Genomic DNA, 15619 nt, shown 5'->3' on the forward strand with positions numbered 1-15619 from the left:
ATATTGTGCACCTGAAATAATATCATGTTATATGTCAATTATATCTCAATTTTCAAAAAAAGTATTAAAAAATGATTTTTAAGCCCTGGTCATGAGCATTACTAACGCCCACTTTTTCTTTAGAAAGCAAATGAAGCGGTTGTGGGCAGGAGATAAACACTTTCTCCCTTTGAAGTTCCATAATCCTTCCTCGTCAGAGAGTGTGGTAAGTCTACAGAGGCCTCTCTCTGCTCCGAGGCCAAAACCTGCTCTCCTGCACCTCAGACGGAGGGAGAGGGGGGAGGAAGAGCTCTGGGCTGGGGGTCCAGAGTCCTCAATTCTAGTATGTTCTGCTGCTGGGTGACTCGGGACAGCCACTGTCCCCATCCAGCCCTCAGTTTCCTCATCTGTAAAATGAGGACAATCATGACACCTGCCTTGGTGGGTTGGTGGGTGACCCTCACATGAGACAAGGATGCTGGACACGTGTTAGAGGTAATCAGCATGTCTCCCCTCTCAGACCCTTTTTTCTTTCTAAATCTCAGGTGGCCATTGCAAGGTACTCTGGCTGGCAGATAGCTTATATTCTGTGGGGTAAGTGCCCTCACATGACCCATTCAATTCAATACACATTCCCTGGGCACCTGCAGAGTCCTGGCTGTGGGTAGGGAGGAGAGACGTAGGGCAGAAGTGGCCCCAGCTCTTCCTTGAGGGACCTTCCGGAAGGAGTGAGAAGCACACATTCGTGTAGGTCATCATCACCGCCTGTCCTGTGCCCACGGGGTGTGTATGCTAAGGGCGGTGGTGACCCAGAGGAGGAAGTGACTGTCCACACCCAGGACAGGGCAAGAAGCCTTTCTAGTGGAGTTGATGTTTGAACTGTACCTGGCAGGGTGAGCAGAAGGTCAGCGGTCATGCCAGGCAGAAGACACAGTGCAAGTAAGAGTGCCAGGACCTTCGCTTGGGAGGAGGCTAGAGGGAGACTGCAGGGAGGGACCTGTGTGACTGGATCCTGAAGGGCCTTGAGTGACCACCGGCTCCCTTGACCCACAGGCTACCTCATCATCCACGTGATGCAGAGCCTGTGTGGCCTAGTGATCATGTACAGCCTGGTGCTACCTGTCATCCACAATCAGGCCCTGGAGATGCTCCGAGGACTGGGCATCGGGATGTAAGTGCTGGGTGGGCTTCCTGTCACTGCCCAGGGCCTGGGAGCTGGTGGGCCCTCACAGCTGCTGTTTGAAATACCCCTTCCCTGCTGGGCTCTCACCAATCCCTGGACCCATGCTCCCAGCTCTGACCCAAGGATGGGCTAAAATACCAACTCATTGTGATGGGAACCTCACAGTTTACAAAATGTTTCCACTCTCACCGTTCAATGGTGTCCTCACAATTGTGTCTGTGGGAGGTATATATGTGTCCATTTTATAGGTGGAAAGATTGAGGTTCAGGGAGGTGAAGTGAGAGAAAGGACAGTATAGTGGAAGGAGAGAGGAAATCTGAGCTTGGGTTTTAGATCAGATGTGTGGCTTGTAAGTGCCTCTCTGAGCCTCAGTTTACCCATATGGAAAGTAAAAGTGAATGCTGACATTATTGAGAATTCACTACACATCTTTTCTCTTAAGAACTCTTTGAGGTTGGGACTTACATTAGCTCCCTTTTTTCAGATGAGGAAACAGAGGCACAGAGAGGCTGAGCAGTTTGTCCCAGGGGAGGAGGCAGGACTGGGAGCTGGGCAATCTGAAACCAAAGCCTCTTTAAACTACCACCCCACATTGCCACTCAAAGAATGCAAACACAGGGCGTAATGCCCTATGGGGACCTCCCTGCTCTGAGCTCCTTTGTTCCAAACTCACCTAGAGCCCTCCTGTGAGTCTGGGGCAGAACCTGCCCTGTCCACTCTCCCGTGGCCTTCATGAGCTCTTCTAAAAACCCCATCCTTTCTTTGATTCCTATGCTGTTAAACCACTCAGCCCAGCTGCCACCCCTCAACGAAAAGACATAATTAAATCCTGGAGTTCTGGTCTGGAGCCAGAAGACCTGATGATGCAGCTTTAAGAAAGTCATCTGCCCTTTGTGAGCCTCAGTTTTCTCATCTGCACAGTGGGCAGGAGAATGCTCTGTAGGCATAAAGGGCAGAGCTCAAGCTACTGTTGGTCTGGCAGGCAGTCAGCATCTCTCTTCTCTCTATCAAGGGGCATTCGAGATGGGCTTGGGAAGAGTGGACAAGGCCACCTCAGGATGGTCTCACCTTGTGTTTCAGCCTCACCATATCCATCGTCCTGGGCCTCATGGTCCTGCAGGTATGGATTGCCGCCAGCTTCTTCCTGCAACCAAAGATGGGAACAGCTGACAAGCAGAAGCCCTTGGCTCTCAACAACAGGTGAGGGCAGAGAAGGGAGCGGGGCATTGTAGAGCTTTGGCCTCAGCAGTCTCGTTCCTTCCTCTTCACCCTTGGCAGGTTCCTGGGTGGACTCTACACTCTCTGAGAGGGTGAGGGGCAGTGGTTCAGAACCGGGGCCTAACTGCCTGCGGCCAAATCTTGGCTCTGCCCCTTATGAGCTCTGTGACCTTGTGTGCCCTTACTAAACATCTATGAACCTCCACTTCCTCATTTTACAAATAATTGTGCATACATCAGAGAGGTGTTCTGAGGCTGAAATGCATTAAAATATGAACTTAGAACAATAGTGCCTGTCCCACGGGTAATCCTTTCTAGTTCATTCATTCAAAGCTGTTCACTCATGGAGGAAACAACACGGGCACTGAGGATAAAGAGATACCCCACACAATCTGCCTGTGATGTGCTCACGGTGCACTGGAGCCGACAGACACAGACATATAGGGACAGTAGAGTCCAGAGGGTGTGAAAGCATTGCAAGAGAAACATGAGTAACGAAGAAGGGGGTGGTGGAGGAGAGGCGGGGGGGTGGGGGGGGGGAGAGGCGGGGGGGTGCAGGAGAGGCGGGGGTTCTCTTTCAGCTGCAGGCGGGACGTGTGAGCTGAGGTTGGTGGGATGGTAAGATTCCTACAGGCAGAGATGAGGAGATGGCGTGGCTGCAGCCCCCGCTGCACCGATGCAAGCAGGAAGCCGTGAAAGGGCAGGATGTGTTGGGAGAAGAGTGAGAATCCAATATTGTGGCCATGCGGTGGCCTTAGATGGTGAGGGACAGGAAGGAGGTACAAAGTGGTAATGCCAGAAAAGCCCCTCTCAGAGAGGACCCCAGAATTCATATGCAGTGTTTGGGCTTCATCCCGTAGGCAACAGGAGACCGATCACGTGATCAGATGGTCATTTGAGAAATTTCATCTGGAGGACTTGGAGCAGTTCTAGCTGGGGGCAGGTCACTGTTGCAGTGGACAGTGGGAAAGCCACACCCTCTGCCATAACCACAAACCCAGCTGTAGCCACATGAGGTTTATAGTCCCCACTCACATTCAGCCTGCCCTGGGCTCAGCACCCTCTACACTGTTTCTGAGCCAGTCCTCACATCACCTGCGAAATGGGGACAGTCAGCTCCTGCTAACAGCACAAGGTCACACAGCTAGGAGATGGGAGACGTAGGCTTTGACCACAGGTCTGGGGGGCCCCTGAGCCCACCTGCGTAGCCACCTTCTCATACTGAAAGGTGCTGCCCCTCCACCTGCTTTTGTTTGCAGGAGAGCATTCCACAACTTCAACTACTTTCTGTTCTTCTACAACGTGCTGCTGGGCCTGGGCGCCTGCCTCTGCAGGCTTCTCATCAGCTGCACCCTGGGCACGTGGCTGATCGCCCGCATCGACAGGACCATTCTGCAGAGTGGCTGTGAGAGAGCAGACATGGGTACGTGGCCATGCATCTGGGGAGCGCTGGTCTTGTACTTTTGCAGAAGCTGCCTGGAAGTCGGGTACCAGAGGCCTGAGTGCATACTTCACTTATGCTTAGAGTTTATCTTCCCATGGAGGCTATAAAGCTGAATAGAAAAACAAAACAAAACTATTCAGCCCAATGGTCAGAAGGGAATTCAGGCTATTAAATACTTGCATGTTTGACAGACCTTTGAGATAGAATGAAGGGCAGTAAGAGGTAGCGTATTCTATCTGAACAGTTAGAAGGTAATTTGTGAATGCGTGGCTCTGAAAATGTTGAGAAACCACATCTCAGAATTACTGGTGTTGTTAGCTGCAAGCTTAGTTAAGAAAATGGTTTGTTCAGTTTCGATGCGCCCAAATCAAAGCTTTTTCTGTGGAGAAAAAACAGTTTTTGTCCTATTTCTGGCCCATGTCTGTTCATTCACTCATTCATTCATTTAATGGCTGCTGCCTTCTTCATATAAGACACAGCGGCTCCTAGCTGCTATGAGCTTCAAATTCCCATAAAATGAACAGATTAGGGTGTGATCTCTAAGAATCTTTCCAGCTCCTTATACCTCATTTTCTAGATTCTCCGCAAAGACACAGGCACCATTTGGGAACAAAGTGATGCTGCAGTTGCGTCATAAAAAGCACAAGCTGGGCCATCCTGGGACGTACTGCGTGGCCTGACTTGCCTTCTGGATTTCAGGGTTCAGTGCGTGGATTGGCATGCTCTATGTGGATCATTATCACACCAACCCTGTGCTCGTCAGCTTTTGTCACATCCTGATCACAGGCCACAGAGAGAGGAGGCTGCAGCGGGCCATCAAATACTGGTACCTAAATCAGTCAGCAGGTAAGTCTCCTGTTTGAACCTACACTGGGGTCGGACACCAGGAAACACGTACCTTCAGGCTTCCCTGGGATCCCTGAGATGTCCCAGGTTCCTCCTTCCCTGCCCCTCTTCCTCCACACTCCCTGCCCTGGGAGCCCTTCTTACCCAGGGGATCAGGAGGCTTTGCCCCCAGTCAGCCTGGCTACAGGACCCCTGAGGCCTTGTGTCCTTGTCCTGCCAACTGGGCTCCTTGTTTCCAGAAACGAGCTCTAGTTCTGCTATCTGAGTCTTTCATTCAACCATTTGTTTGAGATGCTACCCATAGCCCAGGCTGCAAGCCAGGTGCCCTCCAAGAAGGTGTGCAGTTTTGCTTAATTTGCCCCATTCCTTACCACAAGCTCTCCCAGCCACCGACTCCTATCCCCTGAAGGTTCTATACTGTCTACTCCCACCCCTGCCACCCCTATTATTCTGCTCTGCCTTCCGCTGGGAAGCCCTCCAGTTAGCCATGTTCTGTCGTGGACACTCAACACTGACCTGGACCGTTTTCATTGCTATTCCCAATGCTGCAGATACCCAGATCTGTGGGACAAACTCACATCCCTCCAGCCGCCCTCATGTCCCCAGGAGTCCTAGTCCAGCTCCTTCTTCTACACCTCGCACCTTCTGGGCAGCTTTTGCTACAGCCTCTGAGAAGGACAGAGACAAGCTGCCCCCTCCTCCCAGTCTACTGGTTCTGGTTCTGTCCTAGGTCCCCGCACCTCAGTGAGGTCCAGGACAAGGTGGCTACTGCTGCAGACCCTGATCAACAACCCCAGACTGGTCACGCTCAGAAAATCAAGGCCAGGTCATGGCTCCCGGGACTTACCCAGATTCTGTTGATGTGCTCGGAGAGCTGACGTTGACCTCCCACATTGCGACAAGGCCGTTCCAGGACATCTGCCCCTGAGAAGGCCCAGGCTACCCAGCAGCTGTCCCCTGCAGTGTGATGGGATGCACAGGCGCTGTCCACACAGATGGCATACAGGCCAGCAATTCACGGGGTGGCACTTGGGCTGAACAATGAAGTCTCAGGTCTAATTCATTCCCTTGGTAAAAAGATCAAGAACTAAAGAGAATTTCTGTTGAACAAACTTTGCCCAATAATGATTTCCACTATCCATGGTTAGGAGGCAGCCTTGGGGAGATCCATGTTGAGACACACTTAATTTAGCCACAGGGCAGAACCTTGTGTCACTGAAAAAGGTGGTAAAAATTTTTATATCAGGAGAGTTTAACTGTTTGACACAGTTTTTCTCTGGGAGAAAGTATGGCCTTAATCCAACAGGGTCCTCATTGTTTCCTCCTTTCTAGGTCTTATGGTGGTGGGAGAGAAGGAATCCACGATCCCAGCCTCCAGTCTGGTGGGTGAGCAGACACACACTGAGCTCTCTCTCCCACATCCACTGGGATGGGGAACGGATTAGAACTGACCTGGGCCTTGGTCACAAATCAGATGTACAGATTCTCTCTGACAAAGAGGGCATTCCCTGAGAAAGCCACTTGTCTGAGGAGGCAGAGATGCGATGGGCAGGCATTTAAGGTGGGGGACAACAGGAGCAAAAGTGTGGGCGCAGGTTTGAGGAGGGTGAGCCCTCTGGTGTATGCAGGGCATGGTGCTGGGGGCTGGTTAGACCATCCAAGGGGGTCCAGGTGCCCGGTTGAGAAGCCTGGACCTTTCTCTTTGTGCAGGGGGCCCAGTACTTACCCAGATTCTTCATTCCCCAGCATAATATCTCTGATAAATGGGGACCTGTCACTCACAAAACCTGTGCAAGTACCAGGAGGACTCACCCATAGGGTGAGGGAAGTCCCCATCCACCTCACAAATCCTAGAGCCATTGAAATCCAGTAATCATTACTGAGTACCTTCTGTAAGCCCAGTCCTTTGCTAGATGTGTCTGCCAGACGTATCTCTTTTAACTTTATCTCTGCAACCAAGCTTTGTCATTCTGCTTTTTGAAACTAAGGAAACTGGGACTCAGAGTATTGGGATCCCCCCACCACCACTTTCTAGCTGTGTGACATTGGCTAAGTTACCTCACCTTTCTGTGCTTTCTTTCCCCTACATATTAATATAAAAAGGGAATGATACCCGCAACGCCAAAAATTATTTTGAGGATAAAATGAGTTAATGTACACAAACACTCCTAAGCTAGTGCCCGACATATCCTAAACTCTCAATAAATATCAGTCGTTGTTTGTAATGTTACCCTTTGTGGTGATTGGTTAATGTCTGCCTACCTCTCATTATGCTCTCGGCTCCGCAAAGAAAGAGGCCTTCTCAGATTTTACTCACCATTACCAAGTATCTGCTGTAACATAGTAGGATCTTGGAATGAATAAAATAATAAGGCCATGATGACTGAATATCTCAGCCATGAATTCAATACTGAAATCAACCCTGGCATCATGGTTGAGTGGCCGCTAAACAGAAGGTCAGGAGCACGGGGTTTTGGTCCCAGCTCTGCCACTAGAATGAGTCTCAGTTTCTCTAAATGAAATCTAGTGCAGACCTCACAGTCAGTGCCCCTCACTTGCACCCAGCCAGTGCTGACCAAGTACTTGCAACGTGCAGTCACCACTCCAGGGACACAGGACACCTGAGGAGATGAGGTTCTGCCTGCAGCATGTGGCAAGGCCTCTCTTTGCAGCTCTTGCTACAGTTGTCTCCCAGCCTCTTCCCTGGACTGGTTTGTGAGCTGCTCAAGGGCAGGGATCAGGTATCTCTCATCCTTGAGGACATTATATATTGATAAAAGGTATAATCCATCAAGAAGGTATAATAATTATAAACATATATATATCTAACAGCAGAGGCCCCAAAACATATGAAGCAAAAACTGACAGAATTGAAGGGAGAAATGGACAGTTCCACATTAATAGTGGAGATATTAGTACTCCCCTTTCAATAATGGATATTACAACCAGATGGAAACCAGTAAGGAAATAAAGAATTTGAACAACACCATAAACCAATTAGACCTAACCCTCCACCCAACAACGGCAGAATACATATTCTTCTCAAGTGCATAAAGAACATTCTCCAGGATAGACCATATGTTAGGCCACCAAACAAGTCTTAGTAAATTTTTAAAAATTGAAATCATGAAAAGTGTCGTTTCTGGCCACAATGGAATCAAACTAAATATCAGTAACAGGAGGAAAACTGGGGGAAAATCACAAATATGTGAAAATTAAGAAATACAACATTAAACACCCAATGGGTGAAAGTTGAAAATGAGGGATACTAGAAAATATCTTGAATCAAATGAAAATGAATATACAACATACCAAAACTTATGACATGCAGAAAAAGCAGTGCTCACAGGAGAATTTATAGTTGTAAATGTCTACATTAAAAAGAAGCAAGATCCCAAAACAATAACCTAACTTGACACCTTGAGGACTAGAAAAGGAAGAGTAAACTAAACCTGAAGCTAGCAAAAAGAGGGTAATAATAAATATGAGAGCATAGATAAAATAAAGAACAGGAAAACGGTACTGATGAACCTATTTGCAGAGCAGGAAAAGAGATGCAGTTGTAGAGAATGGACCTGTGGACACAGCGGGGGGAAGGGGAGGGTGGGACAAACTGAGAGAGTGGCCTTGACATATATACACTACCATATGTAAAATAGATAGCTAGTGGGAAACTACTGTATAGCACAGGGAGCTTAGCTTGGTGCTCTGTGATGACCTAGATGGGTTGGATGGGGGGGAGGGGTGAGAGGGAGGCTCAAGAGGGAAGGGATATATGTATACATATAGCTGATTCACTTTGTTCTACAACAGAAACTAACAAAACATTGTAAAGCCATTATATTCCCAAAAAATAAATAAATAAAATAATAAAGGAAAACAACAGAGACAGTGAATCAAACCAAAAGTGGATTCTGTGAGAAGATCAACAAAACTGAAGAAATTTGAAGCTAGAATCACTAAGAAAAAGAGAATAGACCAAGTTATTAAAAACAGAAATGAAAGTTGGATAATACTACTGACTCTACAGGAATAAAAATGATTATGAAAGTATATTGTGAATATTTGTACTCTAACTAATTGGATAACCCAGATGAAATGGACAAATTCCTATAAGGACACAAACTAACAAAGTTGACTCAAGAAGAAATAGAAACTCCTAATAGACCTATAACAAGTAAAGAGATTGAATTCTTTTTTTTAAAAATTAATTAATTAATTTGGCTGAGTTGGGTCTTTTTTGCAGTGCGCTGGCTTTCTCATTGCGGCGGCTTCTCTTGTTGCGGAGCACGGGCTCTAGGCATGCGGGCCTCAGTAGTTGAGGCTCACGGACTCTAGGGCACAGGCTCAGTAGTTGTGGCGCGCGGGCTTAGTTGCTCTGCGGCGTGTGGGATCTTCCTGGACCAGGGCTCGAACCCGTGTCCCCTGCATTGGCAGGTGGATTCTTAACCGCTGTTCCACCAGGGAAGCCCGAGATTGAATATTTAAAAAACAAAAACAAACAAAACTACAACAAAGACATGCCCAATACTGGATGGCTTCACAAGTGAATTCTACAAAACATTTAAAAAGATTAAAATACATTCTTCTCAAACTCTTCCTAAAAAACAGAAGAAGAGGAAACATTTCCTATCGCATTCTATGAGGCCAGCATAATGCTGATAAGCGAGCAGACTAAAACTTCCCAAGCAAAGAGAACTACAGACAAATATCCCTTATGAAAATAGATGCAAGAACTTCAAGATTATAGTAACCAAAGTAAAAATATTTCTACTTGCTGATATCATGATTTTATAAATTCTTAAGGAATAAAAATAGAAGCAGAAAGAAACTGTTAGAGCTAATGAATGAGTTCAACAATGTTACAGGATACAGATTAACACTCATCTATCAATTGCCATTCAATACAACTGTAGAAATGAAAGTTTATTATAATTCTATAGAAATGAGCAACCTGAGGAAAATTATTTGCAAGAGCATTAAAAATAATAAAGTACTTAAAAAATATTTAACCAGGAGGTACTAGACTTGTACTCTGAAAACCACTAAACATTTCTGAAAAAAAAAGCTAAAGAAGTCATAAATAAATGAAAATCTATGCCATGTTAATGGGTTGGAAAATTTATGATAAGATGGCAGTACTCTCTAAAGTAATCTGTACATCCAATGCAATCCCTATAAAATTGCAACAAATCTTTCTTGCAGAAATGGAAAAGCTGACCCTAAAATTCATATGGAATTGCAAGGAATAGTCAAAACAACGTTGGAAAAGGTGAACAAAGTTAGAAAACACACTGCCTGATTTTTAGTCTTACTATAAAGCAGTAGTAATCCAACAGTGCATCATTGGCATAAAGATAGACATAGACCAGTGGAATAGACTGAGAGTCCAGAAATAAACTATATCTATGGTCATACGATTTTCAACAAATGGTTGAAATTCAGCAAATGGTAAAGACCATGGAATGTGGAAAACAGTGTTTTCAACAAATGGTGCTAGGAAAACTGAATATCCACATGCAGAAGAATGAATTTGGATCCTTACCTTATACCATATGCAAAACTCAAAATGGAGCAAACCTAAATTTAAGAGCTAGAACTATAAAGTTCTTAAAGGGGTAAATATGATATTGGATTTGGTAAAGGATTCTTAGATATAACATCCAAAGCACAAGCAAGAAAAGAAATAATAGATAAGTTCATAAGACAATCTATTAAGCCTTCATAAATATGATAAACTTTTGTGCATCAAAGGACACTATCAGGAGAGTGAAAAACAACCCATGGAGTGGAAGAAAATATTAGACCTGATAAGCATCTAATATTCAGTATATATAAAGGATTATTAGAACTGTGATGGTCCTCCATGTCAATTTGGCAAGGTTATAGTTCCCGGTTATTTAATCAAACACATCTACAATCAGTTGACTATAGAGGATATTACCTTTGAAAATGTGAGTGGGTCTCAGTCATTGAGTTGAAACCTTTGAGAGGCACCCACAGGAACCCTCCGTTCCCTCCAGTTCCATCCAGGTCCTACCTGTTTTCAGAGATGGGTGTAAATAGCCCTTCCTCTGGGAAGTTGTCCTTGATGCCAGCCCCCTTCCCCCATCTACCAATTCAATGGGTCTCCCACTTCTGTATTATCAAATTCTCCCAGTAAATGTAAGACTTGGGATGGAGCAGGGAGTGTCCTGCACAGAGGGTCTCTGATTTCCACTCCTCTATCACTCTCCCACAGCGAGTACCACAGCTGTTCACCTTATTCCTTTTCTAGAGGAATATTCCTTTTCTGGAGGTTGATCTGATTCCCCTAGGAGGCAGACGGCTAAAGTCCATCAGAAAGAGCCCCCTAGCCCATCACTAGTACCCCATCCTCGCCCCTTTCATGTTGCACTACCACCAAGGCCCTTGAGGGGGCAGTGCACACCCAGAAAACAGGACTTGGACCTGGGCCACGCTGTGGACTCCAAAGCTGGGGGGACACGGGAGCTGAGACTCAGGGACCTTCTAACCCAGTCTTCTCTGATGACAGACAGGGAGACCAAGGCCTCAGTCAGAAAGAGACTTGGAGGAACCCACATCTCTTTCTCCTCCATGGTACCATCTGAGGGGAAGGCTGACTCCAGCTCCAGACCAAAATCTCCTGCAGCTCTGCTGCTTCGCCATCTAGGAAACCGGGATGGGTGTCTTATGTCCCTGATCCAGCCATTTGGACCCAAGGCTAGGCAGCCCGTTCGTCCACTTGGCCCGTGGGAGTCCCCTGCAGTGCCCATCCTTGGTGAAGGCAGGGTGCCCTCTCCTGGGAGATGGAGGGAAGACCAGAGGAGCAGCAGGGGCCCGGCTTCCTGAGGACAGGCTAGGCTGGTTTAGTGAAGAAAGGAACTCCCACCCGCCCCACCAGCCTGGAAGAAGCTAAATGCCAGCGGGATGGACCAGCATGGAATCCAGACACCTGCTGATTCTGCCGGTTCAGCATCCCCTCCTGGAACAGCCAGCTGTTGCCACTTTATCCCATTACCAGGGCCTCCTGCCCCCAAACTGTCCCCCACCTGCCCACGAACCAAACAGACCCCTTTTCCTGTTAATTTAGACAAGACAAAACTGGAATTTTTCAAAGATACCTTAAGTGAGAAATGAAACGGCACCGCGTCTCGTGCCCCTCTCCCTCTCTCTTTCTAGACTTCCAGACTCCACTCTGCCTCGATGAGCAGCTCCCAGCTCTGTGAGTCATCTTTGCCACCAGCTGTTGAAAATTTGGGGAACTCTTCCTCAGGGGAGGGAAAAGGAAAGAAGGAAGGAGAAATTTGTGAATAATGGGAGGGGTGTGAGTGCAAATCCCTTTTATTTGAGAACCCAAATGATCCAAACTGTCTAGATGAGGGTTTCCACCTGGTTCCTCTGAGCTCTAAGGGCTCCGTGGGCCTGGGGGGAGCCCTTGTGTTGGCCGCCTGGGGCCTCCACTCCCATTTCTTCTGAGCAGTTCTATTTTGAGTAAATTTCGTTTCAAACGGACATAGTTTGTTGCTATAAAGGAAACACTTGAAAATCTCCGATTTGGCCCAACCCAGTCTCTGATATTTAAGGAAATGGATTTTTGAAGCAGTCCTAGGGAGGCTGAGAGACCGCATCCACCAGCCCAGTCCCTGTCCCCAGGGTTCGCTGCCTCCCAGGAGGTCTGGACAGTTGAAAGAGGGGGCAATGCCAGCCTTATGGGAGATTCCTCATCCACCTGGTGCTCCTATGGAGAGAGGCCTACACACCTGGAAACTTATCCCCATGTCTTCTTCAGATGGTGAGTGGAGGTGCTTTGCAGAGCAGAGAGGATGGCGTGCGGTGAGGAGAAGTTCCTGAGGTTCGGCATTCCTGGGGAAGGTAAGAGAATGAGCTATGAGGTGGGGAGCTGGAGCCTGGCTTGCTCCAGCTGAGCCTTGCAGAGCATACTGCTCACTGGACCAGTGGCTCTGCCCAGGATGTGAGTTCTTTGCCATCCCCCCCACCAACATGCCACCTCTGAGTACTCCAAGTTCTCTGGAGCTATGCAGGCACCCCCAGTGCAATCAGGCAGGTCTACAGACTGCTGGACCTGATGGGCCTGGAGAGTCTGGAGAGGAAGCATCACTTTTCTATTTCTCCCCCAGCTTTAGGATGTATTGTCAAATTTTAAACTTTCATAATTTTGTCATATTATGACTGAGCCTGAGGCATTTACCCAGGAATGGAATTTTGGGGTCATTGAGTATGTGTAAGTCCATTTTTAGGAGATACTATCAAAGAGATTTTGAAAGTGGTTGTAGGAGTTTACACACATAGCAGTGTATGAGAGTTCCAGTTGCTTCACATCCTCACCAACACTTGGTATTGTCAGCATTTTTCAGCCATTCTGGTACACGTGTAGTGGTGTTTCATTGTGGTTTTAATCTGCATTTTCCCGATGAGTAATGATGTTGGGCAGCTTTTTATGTACCTGTGGGCCATTTGGTTATCTTTCTGTGAAATGCCTAATCAAATCTTTTGCCCATTTCTTTTTTCAGGTAGATTGTCTCTTTCCTCTTATTAATTCACAGAAATTAGTTACGTATCCTTTGTGAGGCTTTTTCCAGATAAATATATGACACATATTTATTCTCCTTCTGCTCTTTCTTACTCTCTTGAAGGCATCTTTTGATGAAGTGAAGCTCTTAGTTTTAATAAGATCCAGTTTATTAATTTTTGTCTTTATGCCCCAAGGTCAAGAAAATATTCTCCTATGTTATCTAATACAAATGCTATTATTTTAAACTTCCACATTTAGATTTTAAATCCACCTGGAATTGATTTTTTGTTCATGGTGTAAGGTAGGAGTCAAGATTAATTTCTTTCCCATATGGATAACTAGCGACCCTGGGCTGTTTACTAAGACTATCCTCTCCCCATTGCTCTGCCGGGCCTCTTTAGTATATACAACATAAATGTTCGTATGTGTGGGTCTGAGTTGGACTCTCTGTTTCTCTTTGTGTTTATCCTTGCGCTACTACAGCACATTGCCCTGATGATTGTAACTTTATTCTAAGGCTTAATATCTGGTTGTGTAAGCCGTTCAAGTTTATTCTTCTTTGAGATTGTCTTGACTATTCTTGGCCATTTGTACTTCTATGGAAATTTTGAAATCAAATAGTCAGTGTCCACCAGACATCTGCTGAGATACTTTATTGTGATTGTATAAATCTATGGATCAATTTGGGGAGAAGTAACGTCTTAACAATACATAGCAAAACAAACAAACAAATAAAAAACCCCAAAAAACCCCAACCCAAACCATCATAATAAAAAGGAAGAAATGATAAACTGTGAATATTTGTAATTCATATTACAAAGGGGCTCACATGCCCAATATACAAAGAATTCCTAGAAATTGATAAGAAAAAGAACAGACACACAGTAGAAAAATTGGCAAAAGACATGAACCCACAGTTCATGGAAAAAGAAATGTGAATAGCCTTAAGTATATGAAAATATGAATAGACATAAAATAGAAATGCCTACATATGTTCACCATGCAAAAGAATGTTCAGAGCAGCATTATTTAGTAATTCTCTAAACTGGAAACCACCCAAATGTGCATCAATAATAGAAAGGATAGATACGATGGGTTATATTTTTTGGTAATGGGATATCAGAAATAAAAATGAACTACAGCCACATTCAAAAATATGTTTGAAACTTACAAACATAATGAAAGAAGTCCAACATAAAAGGGTACATTCTGTATTATTCCATTTAAGTTCAAAAACAAGCAAAACTAATTCATAAGTGAATATTTGTTACCCTTGGGGAGGAGAGGGCAGTGACGTGGGATGGGTACATAAAGGGGGCTCCTGGAGAGCTGGTAATGTTCTATTTCTTGTGGGTACTGGTTACCAGGTGTATTCCCACTGGATAATATATTAAGCTATACACTTATGATTTCCATACTTTTCGGTATGTGTGCTGTAGTTCAACACACAAATCCTATCAGTTGGATCCAGAACTTTTTTTCTGGTTAGTTCCAAGGTCAGATGACATAGTGTTTGGTTCAAAACTCTGGAATTACATGGTCGAGGTTCACATCCTGGATTTAATCACTTCCTATCTTGGAGATCTTGGCCAAGTTACCAACTCTCTGAGCCTCAGTTTCTTCATCTAATTACAGTACCCCTCTCATAGTTATTGAGAGTATTAAACTTACTCGGAACCCAGGAAGCATCTATCTGAGCAGGGAAAACACAGTTTCTGATGTAGAAGGGCCAAGCCAACAGGGCCTCTTAGACAAGACAGAGATCTCACTAACTGCAAATAATTCCTGGACATTTCTTATTTTTTATTGTGTTTTTCACCCTTAACCTCACTTAAATATACTTTCTCTACTTCCAGCTAAAATTAGTCCAATCACTTGTTACAATATTTCACCTTGTTAATAAACCTGGGACCAAAGAAGGGGAATAAAAGGGTTTCTACTCACTGTTTCTTAATTTCTGAAACTAGTATGGACAGAATGATCACTTATTCAAGGAAGTTGACATAGGGAGCATTTATGAGCAATTGGGACAGGGATCCCTGCTGAGGGGAGGGATTCTCTGAGGAGTCAGGAACCCCACACCTACAGGAAACCCTCACCAAGTTCAGTGTCAGCCACAAGTATCTTCAGCCCTGGCCGTGCAGGACTCTGGGTGCGTGTGTGGGAAAGAGCCAACTCTGGGAGAGTCAGACCAGGACACTCCGGGCATTCGTGCGTTTACCAGGGAGCACTCAGTGTGTCTGAATTATGTGCAGGACACTGCTGAGGGCAGTGGAAGCTGGACGAAAGTTAGGAGGGCACACCTGCCCCTCAGAAAACCCCTTCCAGTAGGATGCCCTGAACTCCTGCATTTGACAGCGACCAACGTACAAGCACGTTCAGGGAAAGGAGAGGTGACGGGGTGAGGAAAGGG

At 45.8% G+C, this 15619-nt stretch overlaps 1 protein-coding gene across 3 annotated transcripts in view; it reads left to right on the forward strand.

Annotated features, from left to right (window-relative positions):
* Window positions 1-6852, forward strand: part of LOC114883962 (stimulated by retinoic acid gene 6 protein-like) — a 53485-nt gene extending 46633 nt beyond the window's left edge. The window contains exons 12-18 of one of the 3 annotated variants that reach the window (XM_029202328.1): window positions 124-205; window positions 525-573; window positions 1033-1150; window positions 2243-2362; window positions 3640-3803; window positions 4524-4670; window positions 5401-6852. In XM_029202328.1, coding sequence (XP_029058161.1) covers window positions 124-205; window positions 525-573; window positions 1033-1150; window positions 2243-2362; window positions 3640-3803; window positions 4524-4670; window positions 5401-5531 — 811 coding nt within the window. In that variant the 3' untranslated portion in view covers window positions 5532-6852. Of the gene's footprint in view, window positions 1-123; window positions 206-524; window positions 574-1032; window positions 1151-2174; window positions 2363-3639; window positions 3804-4523 lie in introns of all 3 variants that reach the window. The other 2 variants (XR_003790740.1, XM_029202329.1) reach the window with 2 other exon arrangements.
* Window positions 6853-15619: the final 8767 nt, after the last annotated feature.

This window comes from Monodon monoceros, unplaced genomic scaffold, assembly GCF_005190385.1.
Source record: "Monodon monoceros isolate NGI ecotype Baffin Bay Population unplaced genomic scaffold, NGI_Narwhal_1 Super_Scaffold_5, whole genome shotgun sequence".
Lineage (NCBI taxonomy): Eukaryota > Metazoa > Chordata > Mammalia > Artiodactyla > Monodontidae > Monodon > Monodon monoceros.